The sequence below is a fragment of the Dermacentor variabilis genome, chromosome 6, assembly GCF_050947875.1.
Source record: "Dermacentor variabilis isolate Ectoservices chromosome 6, ASM5094787v1, whole genome shotgun sequence".
NCBI lineage: Eukaryota > Metazoa > Arthropoda > Arachnida > Ixodida > Ixodidae > Dermacentor > Dermacentor variabilis.
Window position 1 is genome coordinate 41,108,773 of NC_134573.1, and position 22,045 is coordinate 41,130,817.

Genomic DNA, 22,045 nt, shown 5'->3' on the forward strand with positions numbered 1-22,045 from the left:
GAGACAGAAGAAGAAGCCAACGTCCGTCTAGAGACCAAGAATATCGGCGGCATAGTCATATCTGCCCGTGTTCCACACAGTTATGTGAAAAACACGTGCATTGTTAGAGGAGTCCCTAAATGGATCTCGGATGAGGAGCTGCTCACCTACGTGAGACCTCGGAGTATTCCATGCAAGAAGAATCATCCGTCGGGTCCAAACCTCGTCATCTGAATGGGAGTCAAGGCGCACTAACTCGGTAGTTCTCACATTTGCTCCAAATTCTGAACGCCCAGAGAAGACCAACCTTGGTTTCGCCAGACACGAGCTTGTCGACTACGTGGAGACACCACCACGCTGTTTTAAGTGTCAGCGCTTCGGACATATCGCCAAGTACTGTCGTGGGGAACAGAGGTGCAAGCGCTGTGGGGGACCTCATGACTTTAAGACGTGTACAAGTAAAGACAACTTTGTGTGTGCAAATTGCGGTGGTGACCATCCTGCTAGCTACGGTCGATGTCCTGCGCGGAGAGCTGCTCAGCGAAGAAATAAGTTGTTTGTTCTGGGTCCAAAGAGCGCAAGCGCACCATCGAACACGAAGAAGACGTCCAGAGCGCCACAACTACCTGGTTTGGAAACAGAGTACGCATCTCATTTCCCGCGTCTCAAACCGATAAACGAAGTTATTGAGCCAACGCAAACGGTCACAGCCGCTGAGAAACCTGTTCGAAAAGAGTTCGAAAAACGCACCTATGCGGCCACAGTAAACCGACCTCAAGTACCACTTGGAAACAGTCACCAGGAAAACTGCCAGCATGTGATACGCGCTTTGTTCACGGCACTACGTTCTCACGTCGCGAAGATGCCTGCTAGTTCAACGAAAGGTATGCTGGAAGCAGTGCTGGCTCTTGAGTCAGTAATACTCTGCTCTAATTCCACATGCCCTCAGTAGCATAATGGCAATTTCTCGTCCACCCTGTCCATTCCGTCGTCCAAAAGTGCCCTTAATAATGCAATGGAACTGCGCCGGTATTCTACAGCGTCTTTCTGAACTCAGCCTTTTCCTTCGAGACATACCTATACCAATTCTGGCCCTCTCGGAGGCCAGTCTCCCAAATGGAAGGACGATCCCAGGGTACATCAGACATGGAAATCCGAGTATACCGTCATTTGCAAATGGAAGTACGATGATATACATCAGGCGAGAAATACCTCACGTCACCTTACCGGCGCAAGACCTTTGTTCTACCTTCTTGGAAGTCGCCGCTGTGCAAGTGTGGCTGGGAAAACGAAAACTCAGTGTGGTGTCGGTGTATATAAGTCCGCGCAGGAAGGTCTCCATGGAGGCGTTTATAAATGACCTTTGCATTCGTTGCCCCTCTCCTAGAATAATCTGTGACGACTTTAACGCACATCATTCGCTTTGGGGAGATAAGACTGCAGATTCCCGAGGCAAGGAAGTTGTCGCAGCCGCGGATGCCGCTGACTTATGTATCGCGAACGATGGCACACCGACTTTCTTCAGGCCACCAGATTCATGGAGTGCCATAGACCTCGTGATCCATTCTACAGACCTTGTCGTATCGTCAACAACGGCCCCAGACAGGATGGGCAGTGACCACTTTCCGATCTTCACGAACATCATCGGATTTCACACCGCTGGGTGACCATTCTGTGCTGTGACAGGCTGGGACACATACAGAGAAGCGTTGGATGAATCCCCTGGTGAGCTGTTCGCAGATAAGCTGCGGAGCAAAATAGTGGCTACCTCAATGTTGAAACTGCCAGAGCATTTCCCTACTCCTGATTTGAAATTAAAGAACCTCTGCGCAGCGCGTAGGAGAGCGGAGCGAAAACTAATGAGAAAAACGGGAAATCCATCTTTGAGAACTGAATACAACAGGATAAACGCTGCCATCCGTCGTCACACAAAAAGGTTAAGACGAGTTCAATGGGCTGCTTTCTGCGAGAGTTTATCGGCGTTTACTCCCATGACAAGGATACGGGGAGTAATGAATAGCCTATCCGGAAAGATTCGCCTACACAGGCCATTCGAAGCACTTGCTTTAAAGCAAGGAAAAGATTTGCAAACCCTTGCAGAAGATTTTGCAGACGAATACACATCTGGCAGATCAGCAGGAGTATGGAACCCTCAGTTGTGTGAAGCATTCCATGCCATGGATACGCCATTCACCTTTCGTGAGTTGGATTTCGCGCTTAGCAAATTAAGAAGACGCTGTGCTGTGGGTCCCGATTCGATCTGCAATCAGATGCTGACAAATCTGCCATATAAACGAAAACGAGCCCTCCTGGACATAGTTAATCACGTCTGGAGCACAGGAGAGATCCCAGAAGCGTGGAAGACAGCATGGGTGATGCCAGTGCTCAAGTCTGGAAAGGATCCTGCAAACCTCACCTCATATCGGCCAGTATCGCTAACATCATGCGTATCAAAGTTGATGGAAAGACTAATATGTAGGAGGTTAACATGGTATCTTGAGCAAGGAAATAGACTGCCATCACGTATGACCGGATTTCGTCCACGGTTGAGTGCCCAGGACACTGTCTTGGATCTACTAAGCCATATCGAGCACCATCGCGTAGACGGCCTTTTCACACTCGCCATCTTTATGGACGTTGCCAAGGCATACGACTGTATGCTTCATACAGGCGTCATCAACGGACTCCGAGCCATGGGAGTCTCGGGAAATGCTCTTCGATTCGTTCATGAATTGCTCAGTGATCGATGTGTCCAAGTTAAGCTCGGAAGTATAATGAGCGACAAGCGACGAATTTTAGTCGGCATCCCGCAAGGAAGTGTTCTATCTCCCTTGCTTTTTAACGTTGCCATGGCCAGCCTTCGAGATGCCCTGAAAGTAGGTCGGACGGCAGTTAAAATGTCCATCTACGCAGATGACATCTCAATTTGGATCTCGGGGTACCAACACAAACGTCTGGCCCGGATAGCTCAGGCCGCCAATCTCCACTAGCGATCGCCACTTATCGACGCTTGGCCTATCTTTATCAGCGGAAAAATCTGCCTTCATTCTTTTCCCGGGAGTGAGACCAAGTCAACACGTCTGACGCTGAATATCGGAAGGCATTCAATTCTTCGTGCAACTCGTGTTCGATTCCTGGGCGTCACCATCGAAAACAAGCTACTATGGCGTGGTGCGGTCGAAAGTGTTGTGGCTGCATCAGTGCAAAGAGTCAACGCACTTCGTCGATTGGCAGGTGTACGTTGGGGAAACAAGGCTTTATCCATGCTTAAACAGAACGCTGCACTGATAACAAGCCGCATTCTCTATCAGCTCCCTCTGATATCACCGTCATCCGAGTCAATTCGAGTGCTTGTTGGCAGTGCACAGAAAGGGACTTCGCTTGGCGATGGGAGTTCCAACGGCGGCTTCAAACAAGAAAGTCACTAATGAGGCAGAGTCTCTTCCACTCCGCCTCTTGGCATCTTGGCAGAGAAATTCACAAGGCAGTCTCTGGCACTGATTGACGACCTAACGAGCAAAGGATTTAACATAAGGTTTCAGTGGATTCCATCACACGTAGGAATTGATGGAAACGAGAAAGCTGACGCCCTTGCACGCCTAAAGGTGACATGTTTCCCAAAAGTGAAAGCTACAAAAGCTTTTTAAAGCCATAAGGGTGCAATCCGCCTTCACTTTAGAGAGATGCACAAGAATCCACACGAATCCTGTGTGACTCATGGATTTACACGCGAACAAGTGACGCTTTTATACCGCATCAGGACTGACTCCGCGTACACCCCAGCTTGGTTATTCAAGACTGGGCTTCGCGCTTCCCCACTCTGTGTTTTCTGTGGTGGCATTGGCGACATCGAAGATTTCGTTTGGCTATGCCCACAGTTTGTCACAGAAAGAAAAGTGATGGTCGACAACCTACAAAACAGCGGTCTTATGCACAGGACCTTTGAAGACGTTTTTCCCGGAGGGCCCGCGGCATTCAGGGAGAGAGCGCAACGACTGCTGATAGCCTTCTTGCGAGACACGAGGCTCATCGACACCTGGTGACACACCCCTGATCTGAACTCGAAGGAGGATCAGGCGGAACAATTGCCGGCTATGTATGCCAGGCCATCCCCGCCTGCTTCAACATCACCACCACCACCACCTACCGAAACTATGCCATCTTCTACCGTGTTCCAGCACGTGATCATGCTCTGCGAACCGCTTGTTCTGATTCAGTATTCGTGTAGCACTGAATTATGTCGCTAGTCATGTGACCTTGTGCGGAGCGCGCGAAATCTTTCACCACACGAAACCAGACAATCACAACAAGTCGTGCGCAGCACCGAAAAAAAAGAAAGAAAAAAAAAGAGACAAAAATGAAGGCCGGGCCCGTGGCGTATGCGTCATGCGATGCTCGAGGTCCTGTACAGGAGAATGCAGGGAAGGAATTTCGCTTGCGGAGGCTAGACGGTGCAAGTGGAGAGAGTGTCTCGCAATGCACTGGAGCTCGCCTGCTGAAATTATGGGTTCGTGGCACTGAAATATTTCTATCTCGGCTATTAATGAGCGGACATGAAAACTTTTTCCGACATAACGCTCCCTAGAGGACACGTAACAATTTGAAGCGTGTAACGAAAATTTGCTGTGGCGGGCCTGGTGAGGGGCCCTTTTAGCCCTTTAAAGACGATTTTTACACATCTAAAATTTCCTACACGGACCACCTGTAGTACTTGGGTCCCATGATTGGAAGGCTTAATCAAAAAAGGTAAATCTTCGCCTGAGATGTCCGCAGCAATGTGATATGACGCCTGTAGTAGCCTCTTTTGCCAGCGGGATGTTGGTACGAACGTTCATGCCACCGAGGCAATGACAGCGCGCAGCGAGTCTGATGCCGACGCTTAAGCGACGTCTACCGCAACAACGTTCTCCTCAGAGTTGACTCTTGCGTCCTCAATGCCATTTGGCAACAATCTCTCGAGTTCAAGCGATGCAACTTGCCTGTTGAGGAGGCTCACGCTGTCGGAGGGTAGCGCAGATAAGAAGAGGATGGTGCACTTCGGCGAACTCTTCAGAGTTTTCGTAGTAGATGTGCCCACAGAGGCCCTGAGCATCCGCCGCTTTGCTTTCTGACACAGGACAGTCACGTAGTCGTTGTCAGAGCTGTAATTTATCTAAATCGAGTATATCAGGGGAGGCTTGCTGTCTCTCGAGAGGCAGTTCCGCTACTTTGAGGGGAGTGCGAGTGGCTCCACTTCCATCCCTGTCGAGCAGGGAAAAGCGTTGCCCGTAAGAGAGCGAGAATTACCAGAAAATCCTGGGGACTGAGAACAAACACTTATTAGTTTGAAGTATTTTTATTCGTTGAATCCGAAGGTAGAACTTCCCCTTTAGTTAATTTAGCTCCGAAACCCTACATTCTGCGCGTCAGCGCGACGTCATGGACTTCCATGGATTTTCGCATATTTGATCCGTTTTGACGCAGAAAACATTATAACAACGAGCTAGTCTGGTTATGCCACAACGCAGTGTAGTTCTTTAGCAGCAAAGAATAGACTGCACTTGAGCAGGTACAGCCAACGTACACGAAGTTGCATTAAGCTAGGGCAAGAAACTTAATGTAGTCGGCAGCTGCATTGCGTCATCGCAACTTTTTCGGCTTACCGAGCTTCACGGTAAGCTCAAATTTGCTATTGAAGCCTAATTTGCTAATGCAGCTGATGTGTTCTTCACGCCCTTGACATCTGGTTGGCAGTCAAAACCACAGCCAACAGTTCCTGCGGGGTACGTGCGCACACGCTGCGGCACCGGATCTGCACAGACAGCCGTAGCCCGACTACGCAGGCAGTATCCCTTCTGTATAGCATGCGATCTCGCAATAGGCCCTACAGGCGAGCGTTTCTTCACGCGATGAGCGCAGCCTCGACCTTGAAAAAATATACGAATATACGCCGGCACTTCGATCCGAGTACAGGCGCATTGCCACGACTGCACGTGCCGTTGCAAGGACGCGACCATGTGCCGCGAGAAGCGGCTCGCAATTTCTGTCCGCTACAGATCACTGACTTTATAAGCACGCGAAAAAAACGCGCCCAGTCATGACATATCAGTGGAGTGCTAATAGTCATATTGAACGGATTTCATAATCGGGGATTTAAGATGCAAGCGGGTCTAGTCTGGATTATCTTATTTTGTTATAGCGAAAGCTTGACACGCACAACAGAAGGCACATCTGACACACAGAGCGCTATAACAAAAGATATGCCGTACCAACAAGCCCCTATTACTATCCTCATCTAGCCTGGATATCGAGGGCAGCAACTGCTCCGTCCGAGCATTTCTTGCAGCACCGCTTGGTTATTGTTACCTCACATCGAGCACACCACATTTATTAGGAATGCAAGACGAACGCCATTGTAAGCTTCTTTTGTGCCTGCAAGGCTGTCTGTAACGTCTCGTGTTTTTGAACAGAATCGAATGCTAGTGGTCAGAAGGGATTACTAGAAAATAAAAATTTTCGAAATGGCTGTTGTAATGTTTGCAAGCTGTATGCTTGCCGGTGTCTTACTGCTACAATATTTTTTATTTAAAATGTTATTACGTAACTGCCCAAGCCGAACGGTCACATCGACGAAATCTACATTACATACAATCATCGCGTGATGAAACTCGCACTTGGAGAATACTCGTGCGCCAGATAAGCAGTATGACGATTGCTATGTTAGGGGAACAAATTATGAACGAGTTATCTTGCCCTTAAAGGGCCACTCCAGTGATTTTTCGATGTCCACTGATGTGAATGAAATTTTGCATATATGTTCTCAATTGAATTCTGATTATTTCTGCAAACTATATGGCTGCAAGCCATTTCGATTTCCCGAAAATAATTTTAAAATTTGTTTGCGTTCTGGACTCGCTACTTTCTACTGGCCTAACTGTGTTTGCGACGTCAGAGTGTACACCCCACTCTCGCTGAAATCGTCGCTTAAATCGCCGCTGTCTAGTTAGGAAACTCTGTAAAAGCTCCCTGTGTCGTCAGGAGACATCATCAGCTTCGCTTCTTTGGTGTTAGCGCCAGGGGTACTGCATGTTCAACACGCGTTCACTGTGTCTGGACTGTGTTGTCTGTTGTTCTGCATGTGTAGGATCTGACGTCATTCACTGATAGTGACGTCTTACGAAGCAGCTACTCATTTCGGTCTCGGTATTTCGTTTATTGGTGATTTAAAATTACTGGTCGAATTCTAAGCAAATTGAACCACCCTATAGGTGACAGGACCGTCAATACCATTGGAAAATGACAATATCCTTATATGGTTAAAAAAAAAAACGCCCAAGATGCCTTTTAAAGAGGCTGTCAGGAGATGCCTGCGTTATTTTTTTTCCCCGCAGTGACGCCGGTCTTGTCTCGCACTCCTACGTCGGGCGGCCGTATCGCTGTACGGGCAACGCCCCTCACCAAATTGGAGCACTCTCCAACTCCTGCCACGCATACCTAAGATAAGGCAACTGCTTGTCTCGAAGGGCGCCGTTTACGTGTTTGTGCAGAGGTCGAGTGCCCTTCCATGAAGGCTGTATGAGCGTTGTTTGCACATGGATTGGTAAAGAACGTCACAAAGCAGGTCCAAGAGAACGGTCTGCAGTCAACGAATCAGCCGCTGTACACGACAGTTCCCCAGTTACGGCGGCAGTGCACTTGATCTTAGTGGTTGCACAACTGCAGCAAAAAGAGGCGACGCCTTCTACCTGTGCGTGATCGACGACGCGAGGGGGCGTGCCTTCAAACGTGTTGCCAGCATTGTTCAGAAGCCGTCCTTGGATCGTGAGAATGCGCTTTTTTTAATGACAGAGAGTAGGCGAAGCTAGGAAAGGAGCCGTCACCCTTAAATAACATGAAAGTCAGTTTGCAAATATTTTTTGTGATCTCTGCAATAGCCCGAATAATTACATATTTCACAATTTTGTTTTCGGAACATTACTTAGGAAACAAAATAACATGTTCTTACGCATTAATGTGCTCTAGCGTAGAAGATAACGACATGCAATTGTTTGTGAATGTGAAAAGTAATAGTCATGAGTAATCAAACTCGCCATCGAATGGTCGTGATGGAGTCCAATTAAAAAAAAAGATATTGTTTCGCGATACTGAACGCGCCGCTGCAACGGCTGAAAAAGCTTTAAGGACCTTGCACGTATACTCGCTAAACGGAAATAATTAAAAAATTTCGAAAGATTTCCGATTACGGAAACATTTGAAAAATGTTTTACCTACTTTGGGGCTCATGTTGCCAAAGAATAGTCATCTAATATCGGTGCCTTTCCTGAACGCTGTGCGCCCTCTACTTTCCTTTCACAACGCTATATATCGCGTTGATATGAGCGTGCCGTTCGTGACACTTACGTACAGGAAACGTTGTGTTAAAGGAAAGACACGTCAGATGGCTTACTTTCTGGGAAAATATATGGCCCCAAAGACTGCAAGCTTTTGTAAGAGAAATAAGAGTAATGACGGTTCGTCTTGAGCGCTAGAAGTTTTTTCAGGTCGCTAAATCACGTGGCGGCGATTTCAAACTTATGTACAATATGCTGAAAATAGGCAAAAAATGCCTACAAGTATAATGCTGGTACTGATGACGTAGAAGAGACGGATAGCCATCACAGTTCGCCACATCTCGGAAGACTGCACACAACCTTAATCTCATTGTTGCAAATTGTCGAAGTCAAATATAAAGAAAGAACAGTTTGAATCATTTTTGCAATTGACAAATCGTCATGTAGGAATTGCTACAGAATCATGGATAGAGACTTCAGTTTACAACGGCGAAATATTTCCGTAAGACTACGATGTCTACAGAAAAGACCGCAATAGTTCACAGTGGTGGTGTTCTTGTTTTGATCCACAGCAGTCTCAGCAGAACTCCCATCAACGTGAAAAGTAGCCCTTCCTGAAACGGTCCGGTGTAAAGCGATGCTTGAAAACGGCCACTCCGTAGCAATTGGATCGCCTTACAGGCCTCCAGACTGCAAGCCACCGGATCGTTTCTTTCATTTCAATGACGTACTGCTTTAGTTAACCACAACGTATATTATTTTTGGTGGGGACTTTTACATTCTCCATATAAATGAGAAAGCTTTCAACCGAAAAATAATTAAGCTCTTACCTCCACAGCGTTTTGCGAGCTGACAAAAGCCAATTCTTCGTTCCAGTAGCAACAAGCTTACAGTGAGCTAATGAAAGCGTACTAGATCTGTTTCTGTTAACGATCGAGATCTTGTGTCAAGATCCACAGAAATTCCTGGCACAAGCGACTATGAAGTTGTTACTAGCTGGAACATTAACGTATACTGCTATGCGCCGAAGAAGCCCACCACCACGAAACCTGTTTTTTTATGATAAAGCAGATTACTTATTCCTATCTCTGGAACTCGACCGCTTTCTACTAGAATTACGACGACACACCTCCAAGATTGACGTAAATTCTGCCTGACGTTCATTTAAAGCTAAACTATTGTCATTGGTTCAAATGCACGCCCCCTCACGCATCGTAGTTTCCCCACGACAGTTATAAGCCATCGATTAACCGCCACCTGCGATGAATTACTAACAGAAGGCACCGATTACATCGCAAATATTGCGCATGCCCGGATTCCGACACGTATGTTAAGGTGAAAGACAAACGAGTCAATAAACAAAGAAATGAGAAAAGCAGAGGATACATATCTGAGTATAATAACTGACAAACTAAAATCTAATCCGAAAAATCTCTGGATGTCTAAAGTAAAACTAACAGTAAAGTAGCTGTCCCTGATATTATAGATGACGTAAATTATGGTGAAGACGTAGCCAGCAAAGCTGAGCACTTTAATTATTGCTTCAAATCAATATTTTCCGGCACTGCTGCTATTTCGGAAGACTTGCCAACTTCTACAAACTTAGAACAAATCGAAAACATAATAGAACATGGAGTTGCTTCGCTACTCAGAAACGTTCAAGTTAGTTCGCATTTGGTCCTGATCATTCTGGTGCGCATAACTTTCTATTGCTGAAACTGTCCGCCATGAAAAATCCAGCATCATTGATGAAATGAATCCAAGTGTATCTGACTGGTAGAAAGCAGCGTGTTGTTCTTGAGGGTGCGACCTCAACAGAGACTAATGTTTTGTCGGGCGTTGTACAGGGGTCCGTCTTGGGCCCACTGTTATTTCTGAAATTCATAAACGACATAGGGAAGCATCCTTCCAGTCACATGTCCCATGCGCCTGTATGCTGACAATTGTTGCATATACCACGCGATTACGTCCCCTGCCGACTCAAGTATCTAACGAAGTGACCTTCCGACACTGACGACGTGTTGCGACAGGTGTAACATGAAATTAAACTCGGCCAAGTGCAATATCGTTCGCTTCATCAAGAACACGGTACCACTTGTCACAAATTACTTTCCACACACTGAAAAATTTATTGAGGTAAGCAGTTGTAAGTACTTAGGCGTGGTTTTTAAGAATAACGTTTCTTGGAATGACGGTATATAGAGCGTGGCAACAAAGGATAGTCATTCATTAAATTTTGTAAAACGTAATTTCTGGAGAGCCCCCCTCCCCTCCCCCCCCCCCCCCCCCGTAATTAAAGGAAACACTTTAAACTTTCGTCCGATCTTGCAGTAAGGTTGCTTGGCCTGGGACCAGAAACAAACATCCATTAATCAGTTGGAACGAATAAAGAAACGTGCAGCCCGGTTCGTTGTCGCCGACTATTATTTCACTCAGAGCGCATCATAAACACGTGTTACTTTCAAATCAAATCAAACGTGTTTATTTTGCAGGAAGAATACTAAATTTCCCTGCGGGAGGCAAAGACTAAAGGCGAGAAATCCTGACGAGGTCTGGGCCCCCTGATCAACAAGCCAGTCTACAGCAGTTGACACGACTCAATATACGCTTCATTAAGTGCAATGCATCTACTTCTCTACATCGGATCACATACGTGTTTGTTTATACATTTGTATGCAACACGCTCTACAATACATTATACATTTTAAAAATGATACATTGAAATGGAATCTAACAATTTTGTTTGAATTTTCGCGATTACGAGCAAAAAAAAAAGAAATTCATCTAAATATATACAAAACATAATTTCACAACACTTGTGAATCGACTATGAGGTTAGTAGTCAGAAGGAATGATTTATAATTGCGCTTGAGCTTCTTGGCTTGTAATGTAAGGTGAATATTCGATTCATGGAGGTTTAATAATTGCACTACTTTATATTCCATGGCCTGTTTGCCATAGTTCGTGCCTACTTTTTTAGTTTTTCGGCTAGAGCTTCTGAACCCATATTTCGTGGATACAGTGCTTGGGAAGGCATCGTGTAATTTGTGTTTATGTATTTGCTGCATCAACTTTAGATTATATACTTTTTTTGCGGAAAGGATTTCACGTTTGAGAAAAAGTGGTTCAGTGGCTAGGTCCTTGGCATGACCTTTATATTTTTCCAGGATACGAAGCACGGGCTTCTGCAGGATTATTAACCTATCATAATTTGTTTTAGTTGTTGTTCCCCACACCAGCATTCCGTATAGTAGTTTCGAGTACAATAACGTATAGTAGAGTGATTTAGTTAACCACGAAGGGAGAAGGGAAGCGATTCTACTGAGACATCCGACAGAGCGAGCCAGATGATGTGTGGTGTTTAATGGCGCAAGGGCCAGGTTTGGCCAAAGAGCGCCATGACAGGTGGTAATGTTGACGATGTGTTGTGGGTGACGTGCACAATGAACTCATCATGGTAGATGAGATATGGCTGTAAAAGGGCCTAAAAACTTCCGCTGTAAGTGGAGTAGAATGCATAGGTGCTAAAATAATGACGATGACTAGGGTGTGATATGAGCTATGGCAATGGACTTTCGTTAAAACATGATGCAATAAAACTTAAAACTGGCAAGAGAGTTTCAAGAGAGCCCTTGAATGCAGGGCTGTTAGTCGTGTGCTAAAAGTTGCCTGGCCAGATGATTTTCAAGGTGTCCGTTTCGGCTAAAAACTCTAAGACTGTTTGCAGATTAAAAAGCGGTTCATCGCTAAGAAAAAATGCAGGGTGAAGGGGTAAATTCTCGCGATATGCAGCAGGGAAACACTTTTTCCTGTCTGTTTCTATTGCAGGGCACTGAATAAGAACATGCAGGACTGTGAGACTATTGCCGCACTTAACACAAGTTGGAGGATCGCCCCCAGTCAAGAGATGAGAGTGGGTACCGTATGTGTGGCCTATCCTTAAACGGCAAAGAAGTACTTCCTTGTAACGTGCTGTTTTCCCACTTATCCAGTTCCCCAGTTTTGGTTTTATTATGTAAAGCTTATTCATTGCTTGTGTATCCCACTTGCCTTGCCAATAATTCCTTAATTTACGGCGTAGAAAAGGCTTTAGGTCTGTGGTAGGGATGGGAATATTTCTATCTCTGTCGCTAAAGGTTACTGATGTAGCGCTTTCGTCAGCTACTTCGTTCCCTTTTATACCTTTGTGACCGGGTACCCAGCATATGACAATCACTTGATTGCACATATATAGGGTGCACAATAAATTATACAGCTCATTCAAAACGGAATTCTTATGTTTTTGTAAACTAATCAGTGCTTTCACGACACTTAATGAGTCTGTGAAGAGAACAGCCTTAGCGATGTTTGTGAGTCTGATGTGTTTAATAGCCGAGAGTATAGCGTATGCTTCCGCTGTAAAGATACTTGTGTATGGGTTTAGTGTCCCAGATATTGAAAAGGATGGTCCAAGAGCTGCGTAAGCAACACCATCAGCAGATTTCGAAGCATCCGTGTAAAATTCAGCACAGGAATACTTCTCTTTTAGTTCAAGGAAATGTGATTGTATGTGAGCCTCAGGCGCTCGTTTCGATATTTCTAAGAATGATATGTCACATTGGATAGTTTGCCACTCCCAAGGCGGTGGGAGCCGAGTAGGAGCCATTGGGATATTTTCTAGAAAAGAGACGCCTGTTTCTTCTGACAGTGCTTCCACTCGGAGGGATAGAGGAGGCCTGATGGCTGGGCGGTTACGGAATAGCCTGGCAGTTGACAAGTCGCTAATTGCAAAATGACATGGATGCTGAATGTCTGATTTAACTTTCAAGGCGTAAGAAAAAGATAGATATGCCCTTTGTAGATGAAGAGACCATTCGTTGGATTCAACGTACAGGCTCTCTACAGGACTAGTCCTGAAGGCACCTGTAGCAAGACGGATACCCAAGCGGTGAATCGAATCTAACATCTTCAAGGCACTAGGCGTAGCAGAGTTATACACTATAGCACCATAGTCAAGGCGTGACCTTATCAAACTTTTATATATGCTCAAAAGGCATCTTCTGTCACTTCCCCAGGATGTACGGGACAAGAGCTTCAGAAGATTCATTGTCTTCATGCACTTCGCCTTCAGATATTTTAGGTGGGGGATAAATGTTAATTTAGTGTCTAATATGAGGCCCAAAAATTTATGTTCATGGCTCACTGGGAGCTGTTGTCCATGAAGGTAAATAGCGTGTTCAGGAAATATACCTCTCTTGTTCGAGAACAGAACACACGTACTTTTTTGCGGGTTTAATTTAAACCCATTCTCGTCAGCCCACATTGACAATTTGTTTAGCCCAAGCTGTACATGTCGCTCACAGATGGAAAGACTGCATGATTTAAAACCTATTTGTACGTCATCTACATACACAGAATAAAACATTGTACGTGGTATGATAGTGTAGAGTGAGTTCATTTTTATAACGAATAGAGTGCAGCTAAGCACGCCACCTTGTGGTACACCTGTTTCCTGTGTAAATAGACGAGATAGCACATTACCAACTCTGACGCGGAACGTGCGGTTAGACAGGTAACTCTGGATGACATTCAGCAAATTACCTCGGACTCCCATTTCGGCCAGGTCACGGAGAATTCCGAACCGCCACGTGGTGTCGTAAGCCTTCTCCATGTCAATAAACACTGACAAAAAGAACTGCTTGTGCACAAAAGCATCACGAATATTCGTCTCGATGCGGACAAGGTGATCAGTTGTGGATCTACCTTCCCTGAAACCACACTGTAGGGGATCTAATAGTTTGTTACTTTCAAGAAAATGAAGGAGACGCCGATTAACCATTTTTCAAAGAGTTTACATAGGCAACTTGTCAACGCTATAGGCCTATAGCTGTTGACTGAAGTTGGGTCCTTGCCGTCTTTTAGTATTGGAATAATTATTGCTTCCTTCCAGGCGGATGGAATGTAACCAGCGGAGAACACAGAGTTGAAGAGTGACAGTAGTGTTTTGTGGGTTTCAGGGTGTAGGTGTTTGATCATTATATACAATATTCTGTCACTTCCTGGAGCAGACTTGTTACAGCCATTCAGCGCAGCCTGAAATTCCGCCATGCTAAATGGGCGGTTGTAAGGTTGGTTGCTATTGCCTTTCCTACCCAGAGGCAGTCGTTCCGCTTGTTGCCGGTACCTCAGAAATGTGTCTGAATAGTGGGATGAGCTAGAAATCCTTTCAAAATGTACCCCTAGAGAGTCGGCTTGGTCAATGAGGGTGTCTCCTTGTGTATTTACCAATGGTAGAGGATGAGTTTCGCGGCCTTTTATTTTGTTTACCCTGTTCCAGGCTTTTCCCTCGTCTGTATAAGAATTAATACTAGAGATGTATTTTTGCCAGCTTTCCCTTTTGGCAAGGCGGCGCGTTCTTCTACCTTCTGATTTTATTTTCTTAAAGCTGATCAAGTTCTCGGTAGTTGGGCAGTCGCGAAGGCGACCCCAAGCCTTATTTTGATTTTTGCGGGCTTCCTTACACTGCTCATTCCACCAAGGAATACGCCGTTTAGAGGGTGATCCATTCGTTTGAGGGATACATATTGACGCAGCATTAGTTATAAATGCCGTCAAATATGATACTCTATCATCGATTGAGAGAGTACATATGTCATCCCAGGTCAAATGCGTCAGCTCTCTGTATCGTTTCCAGTCAGCACAGTCGACCTTCCAACGTGGCAGATGTGGGGAACACTTATCGCCTTGTGTTAATTTTAAGAGAATTGGGAAATGGTCACTACCATATGGATTTTTGATCACGTTCCACTCCAGATATGGCACTAGTGTACTTGATGTTATGCTTAAGTCAATAGATGAGAATGTTTTATTTGCCACGCTGTAGAATGTAGGTTCTTTCTTGTTCAATATGCATGCATTGGAAGATAAAAGGAACTTTTCTAATAAACGCCCTCTTGCATCACAACGAGAATCTCCCCAGAGGGTGTTGTGTGCGTTTAAATCACCTACTACAATGTAAGGTTCGGGGAGTTCTTCGATAAAACTCTGGAATTCTGTTGTAGAAAGTTGATGGCATGGAGGGATATACAAAGAGCTAACGGTTACTAACTTATCAAATAGCACGACTCTGATCGCCACTGCCTCAAGGGGTGTTTGCAGATGTAAATGTTGGCAGGCGATACCCTTACCAACTATAATAGCAACACCACCTGACGAAGCAAGAGCGTCACTGCGATCTTTGCGGTAAATGGCATATTGTTTCAGAAAGTTAGTATGTGAAGGTTTGAGGTGTGTCTCTTGCACACACAGCACCCTTGGGTTAAACTTGCGAAGGAGTTCCTTAATATCATCAAGATTGTGTATTAAACCTCTCACATTCCAATGCATTATCTGTGTGTCCATATTGGAAGTGTTTTATGGTGTGTGTGAAGAGATATTAGGTTGGCTCAAGGGACCTTTCCAGGCCCCTTGATGCGGGGAATTTCTTTTTTGTGGGCGCGCTCCAGGGAGCAACGCCGTTCCTTCGGCGTCTGAGACGCCGGAGAAGTTTTTGTTACATCCATCGCCTCGTCAGAGGCGCTGGATGAAGCCCGCTCAGCGGGCACTCTAGGGAGTTTTTCGGGCCTATCTGCACGAGCAGTGGCCCTGGGAGCGGCAGGCTCGGAAGTCTGCTGACCCTTCGTGGTAGGGGGCGGAAGAGCAGTGGCTGCTCCCGCCAGGGGGGCTGATGGCGTAACCGCCGTCACACTCCGTGGGACTTGCGTGGCCGCCAGAAGATGTGGCGCTGCCCCCCGGCGCGTCACATCACTGTAGGACGGATTCGATTGATTGTGGACACTAAAACGCTTGCGCGCTTCTGGAAAAGTGATGTTTAGTTTTACCTTGAGTTCGATTATTTGTTTTTCTTTCTTCCATGACGGGCACGATCGCGAATAGGCGGGGTGGTCTCCGTCACAGTTAGCGCAGTGGGTTGGAGAAGAACAGTTGTCTGAAGCGTGGTCTTTAGATGCACATTTTGCACAAGTGGCACGCCCTCGGCAGCTCTGAGACCCATGCCCAAAACGCTGACACTTGAAGCATCGGCGCGGATTGGGAATGTACGGTCGTACGCGTAGTTTACAATATCCCGTCTCTAATGAATCAGGTAGTTCACTTGTTCCAAATGTTATTATTAGATGCTTTGTTGGAATTTCCTTGTCGTCACGCCTTAACTTAATTCGTTGCACCTTTACCACGTTTTGGTCTTGCCATCCGTCCAACAGCTCGCTCTCACTAAGATCAAGGAGGTCGTCATCAGAAATGACACCACGCACAGTGTTCATAGTCCGGTGGGGGCCCACAGATACAGGGATGTCACCAAACGCAACAAGTTTGGTCAGTTTGCTGAATTGGAGCTTGTCACGTACTTCGAGAAGAAGGTCGCCGCTTCCCATCTTAGTTACTTTGTAACCAGAGCCGATTGCTTCAGTCAGACATTTTGCGACCACAAATGGGGATATTGTGCGAACTGTCTTGGTTTCATGCTGGCTATGTATTGCATGGTATTTGGGGAAAATTTCTTTCGGTTTCAAGAGGAAGTTGAAAGTTTCATCGGTGCGCCCCCTCTTCAGGGAGCGATCAAGGAGTGGGGGGAAATTTGAAGCCATATATAGAATTACTGTATTCGGCAGGAATGCCCGCCGCCCACCTCGGAGCCCAACCTGGGGACGTCACAGGATTAGAAACATTCTATTCTGCGTACGCCAGCGGTACAATCCCACTATAACCTAATATATATGCCCAAGACTGGATATATTACACAAGGTTAACCCTTGCCGCCAGGAAATAAGGAAGTAATAAGAAGTGAAGAGAAAACAGGAAAGATGAAAAAGGCGACAGAGAAAGACGAAGATTGGAGAAAAGGGCAGGAAAAGGCGACTGCCGATTTCCTCCAGGTGGGTCAGTCTGGAGGTGCCGTCTATGTGAAGCCGGGGCCGAAGAGGTGTGTTGCCTCCGCCGGGGGGCCTTAAAGGTCCAAACACCCAGCTTCGGCTCAACCCCCAGGATCCCCTTTTCCCCAGACACGGTTAAGCCGCGCACGGCTACACGCGGGAGGGTCCAACCCTCGTGTGCTCGGGTACGTGGTGTCGCAACACACCAAACGCCTGCTGACGCAGACGCCCCTGCGGGGGACAGAGCGAGCCAGATCAGTTCAGAGATGTTTCACTTGTGGTGTCCTTGACAGGTGTTCATGGAACCAGACTCCAAGAAATTTCTGTGTGTTTACTGCTCCAGTCCTCGCAAATCGACGGAAATATTTACTACTTGAACTTTTCTCCACCATTTACACAGGCAAGACTGGCTTGTGCAGGGACATGTGCTATAATCGTCAAATAAAACGTGAACAGCGGAGCGCGTGGCATAAGCATAAGTGAAGCTGTAGTGCGCACCGTGCAGTCATCAGCATTCACAGGCGCGCACATCCGCTTTGGCAGCACCGCGCGATCCCCCTATGGTGAGATATGTTTGCGTCTGTTCTGGTTCTTATATTTGAAAGGCAGAAAATAAAAATAAACGAGAACAGAAGCTAAAATATTGCAATTTACGGTGATTATTGTGGCATAGCTCGCCCAAACCCTAGGTGCTATCGGCCTGAACAGCGGTGCGCGTTGCCCAGTTTGCCCCTTCATCAACAGAGATAGATTCGCTCATGTGGCTTGACGCTTGTGTGCCAGATTCACTCTTCCAGTCGGTGAACTTGCGCAGCGCGGTATTGCTGGTAGACCGGCGCGGGCGTGCCGAGCACTTTTGGCCATTGGACTTCCAAACGATCGTCGTGCGGCGAAGCCGGATGTGCTCGCCTGTCAATGGTGATGATTGGACGGCGCACACAGGACTTTCGCGTATGCCTAGGCCGCGCGCTCCGCTGCTCACGTTTCATTTGACGCTGGTAGTACATGAAAAACCCAAGTTACATATCACCCAGAACAGATCATCCACCAAAAGTACAAGACTACAAATGCTGTATCGATCCATATAAGCATTCATTCTTTCCCAACACTGTCCACAACTGGAATATACTGCCGCATCAAATTGTCGCAGCAGCGTCATCTGTATTTGAAAGTTTTTAGTCGCCATATTTGTTTGTTTTTTACACATGTTTCTTTTTCTTTAGATAGAATATGAGGTCCACCTTTTCCAGTCCGAGACTTAATATTAACCTCCAAGAGCGAGAAGGGGATGCATAGAAAGGCAGGGAGGTTAACCAGAGACAGTTCCGGTTGGCTACCCTGAACAGGGGGAAGCGCGAAGGGGTATAAAAAGAGAAAGAACGGAAGGGGGAGATAGAGAGAAATAGAGACGAGCACGAACAAACCGCGCACACTAAAGAGCTTAACCAAAGTGGGAACGTTGTCTTAATCACTATTTTATAGTATTGCGTTGTATTATGTATTACATTGTGTTCCTTTTGGATTTCATTATAACCGTAGCCGCAAAGTTGTATTAGTTACTGCATGTTTTAATTCTGTGTTGTATCATGTATTAGATGAATTCTTTTGTACTATCAACCGTCTGTATATATACGTATGTATATTATTCTTCCTCCCTATTCTAATGCCCAACATTGGGCGATGTAGATCAGCAAGTAAATGAAAGTAAATAAATAAAACAGTGTTAAGACCGGTTTCTTTCATTCACAAAATTTGTTGCTGGGCTAGTTGGTTCATGCTTAACAACTGAATACTGATAAGCACAATTCAAAGACGGGACAGATCTGCTTCAGTGCACGGCGCACGAGGATCCCATCAAGCCAACCACTGCATCGTACCAACAAGCGTATAGAGTACAGCATTTCAAAAGACTTGTTTTCTTTGCTATGCAAAACCACCGGCGTATCGCTAATGCAGGCACTTCTTTTTCCTTTCTAATACGATATGCCTCCATTTCCCTTGCCCAAAGCATCAAACAAACCAGCCAAAACCGTCGATGCGTCAACGATCGGGTGCGGCAACATGAGCGCTCTGTAGCTAACAAAGCTTGATTTCATTTGCCCATGCACTGTAGGTCCTGTTCCTGCGAGCCAATTCTTTCCGATACTCGAATTATAGGCAGCAGTGGTAATACTATGGCGAGAAAAATTATGAAGGCATATATCAGAAAGAACGAAAGTGCCTGTATTAGTGTTGTGTCGGTTGTTTTGTGTCGCAAAGAAAAACAGGTTTTGGAAATGATGCTGTAATCTATACGCTGCTTGGTATGATGCATTGGTTGGCTTGATGGGCAGCGTGCTTGGGCGATACTGGTCTGCTGCGTACTTAAGTAGGCAGAATAAATTATGGGGTTTTACTTGCCAAAACCTCTTTCTCATTATGAGCCACGCCGTAGCGGAGGACTCCAAAAATTTCGACCACCTGGCGACCACACGGGTTATTTCGGATTTTGCCCCCATCGAAATGCGGCCGTCATGGCCGGCATTCGATCCCGTGACCTCGTGCTCAGTTACCCAAAACCATAACAACTGAGCAACCACGACGGGTTTAAGAAGGCAAAGTCTTGAGAATAATATTTAGTCGCGAGTTAGTGCCTGTGCTGTTCTTATGTGTCTATCTCTGTCCCTTCGTGGAATTGCGTTTACCATTATTCAGTTGTTAGGCTTTTTCGCTACTTGTCCTAACCTTCGGTCATGATCCATATCCATAAAAGTGGATCCTCAAATTCTGCACGAAATGAAAGAATGACAATCTAAAAGTGATTTAATCAGTAGTAGGCTTTAAGCGCCAGGAACCTGGAAGCCAAGAAATCCACTAAAAAAGCGCAATCTCGCTGCCTAGTGGACACGGCACTAAAACATATCCTATAGCCGTCAACAGCAAGACAAATGACACCAACGTGGTTGCCTGATATGACAGTGCTGTTATAGAAAGTGGTTATTACGCATTAACATTTATTTTGAATACACCAGTGTCGATAGTTGAATGCACGGCGCATTATGACCCACAAAAAGGCTCTTATATCGCATCACGAGTGAGTGCATAAGCTGGAATTTAATAAAAGTGCCGGTATTAGACAATATGTAGCCGATTACAACCGAATCTAATCGACAGAGAACCACATAAAATTGAGCTAGTTTGTAGAGATTGATCCTGACAGAAGGTACGGCGTGGAGCCATGGACACAAGATACCCAGACAAAAACGCTCGAATATCATCCGAAGGGCGCGGTGGAAAAGAAAGTGCGCACAAAACTTATCGGCGCACGCTCAGGGATGGTAGCGCCACCTGTCAATCAGGCACACGTGCAAGCCTACGCGAGAGATAACTGTTTAGGCATTTCATTTGTGCTTTGTGCAAGTTAATCGAAAGCGGGCTCAAGCATGCGCTTCCACTAGGAATAATATGCCAGGCGTAGACCATTAGACGCATTTTTTCGTTCCCGAGCCAGCACAAAACAGCGCACTCATCAAATATGGCGTGCATTTAGTCTCGACAGTGCAAAGAACGATTAGATGGCGATCATCTGGTTAACGACCTTCTATTTTCCATTAATATCTGGCTAACACGACGGTGTGTCAGCCCTACGTAAAAGCGACCGCCGCCGAAACGCTGTACACCACACCGGCCAATTCACGTAACCCGTTAAAATACATGTGCGTCGTTATGAGAATTTATGTTACTGCTTCTTGCTTCCAACTCGATTTCTTCTTGTATATAAAAGAGTTGGGTTTGTGTAGTTTAACATAGCCAAAGAGCGCACGGAGTCATAAGGCCAGCCGTATAGACACATGGGTTACATGTTATGTTTGACCACCTGGGGTGATCGAGCGAGCACCCAAGGCACAAATGTTGTTATGCATTCAGCCGCCATCGACATGCAGCCGCTTGTTGAGATAGTTGGTACATGGTTGATTACCAATGAAATCTCGGTACGTAGGGCCGTCCACACCGATTGGCATGCTGCCAACATGGCGGAGAGAGAATTCCAAAATAATTCGCAGAAGAATAAAGTGCGACTTGCAACCCTCTTTGTAATGCCACCTATAATCGCTATGCCGACGGAAACATTCGCGCGAAGAGTTCTGCACAACCGAAGCACGTGGCCCTGTTCTGGCACAGCGCCAAGTAGAAATGCTCGAACTCCCCGCCCCTGCCTCGTGTCGCCGCACAATGTGTGGCGCAAGCCGTAACCGGACGAGGCGGGAAACCGGCATGCACTGCCGCGGCGAATCCAGGATGCCGGAGCGAGGCCTACCTCTTGTCCTCGTAGGGGACTCCGGCGTGGGCCAGCATGTAGCGAATGGGCTCGCCGATGCCTCGAATGTCCCAGTAGCCGAGCACGAGGGGAGCCATGTCTCTTGATAGCTTGACACACGAACACGCACACTTTTGCCAGCAGCCGGAAGACGACTACGCGCTTGTTTCCACGACTTTGAAAGCACCCGCTCTGCCACCTATGAGCACCACACTAGCGGCGACCGAAGCGGCCCCAGGCGGTCCCGCATCAACGGGCGGGCGCCGGATTGCGCAATACCGGCATGCGGGCTGTCGCCAACAGGAAGCCCGGTACCTACTGATTGGTGTTTACCGAGCGACCGTGCCTCGAAGGACGCTTTCAATGGGAAGCGCTGTGGGGCAGGCGATGCCCCGAGTGCCGTTCGTGCGCGCCTTTGCGCAACCGCCGCGCGCAGTGACGTACGCCGGCATGCCGGAAGGTGCACGCGGGTGATAAGCACTGGGCTACTTGCGCCGTGTGTGCCTTTTTGCTTCCATTGGTCAGTGTGCAGGATTAATCGATTTTCTCTT

The 22,045-nt window shown here is 46.5% G+C and overlaps 1 protein-coding gene across 1 annotated transcript in view; it reads right to left on the bottom strand.

Moving 5' to 3' along the window:
* LOC142584754 (glutathione S-transferase Mu 2-like) overlaps positions 1–21,719 on the bottom strand; it is a 37,805-nt gene extending 16,086 nt beyond the window's left edge. Inside the window, exon 1 of the mRNA XM_075694988.1 lies at positions 21,495–21,719. Within this exon, the coding sequence (XP_075551103.1) occupies positions 21,495–21,592 (98 nt within the window). The 5' untranslated portion in view covers positions 21,593–21,719. The remainder of the gene's footprint in view (positions 1–21,494) is intronic.
* Positions 21,720–22,045: the final 326 nt, after the last annotated feature.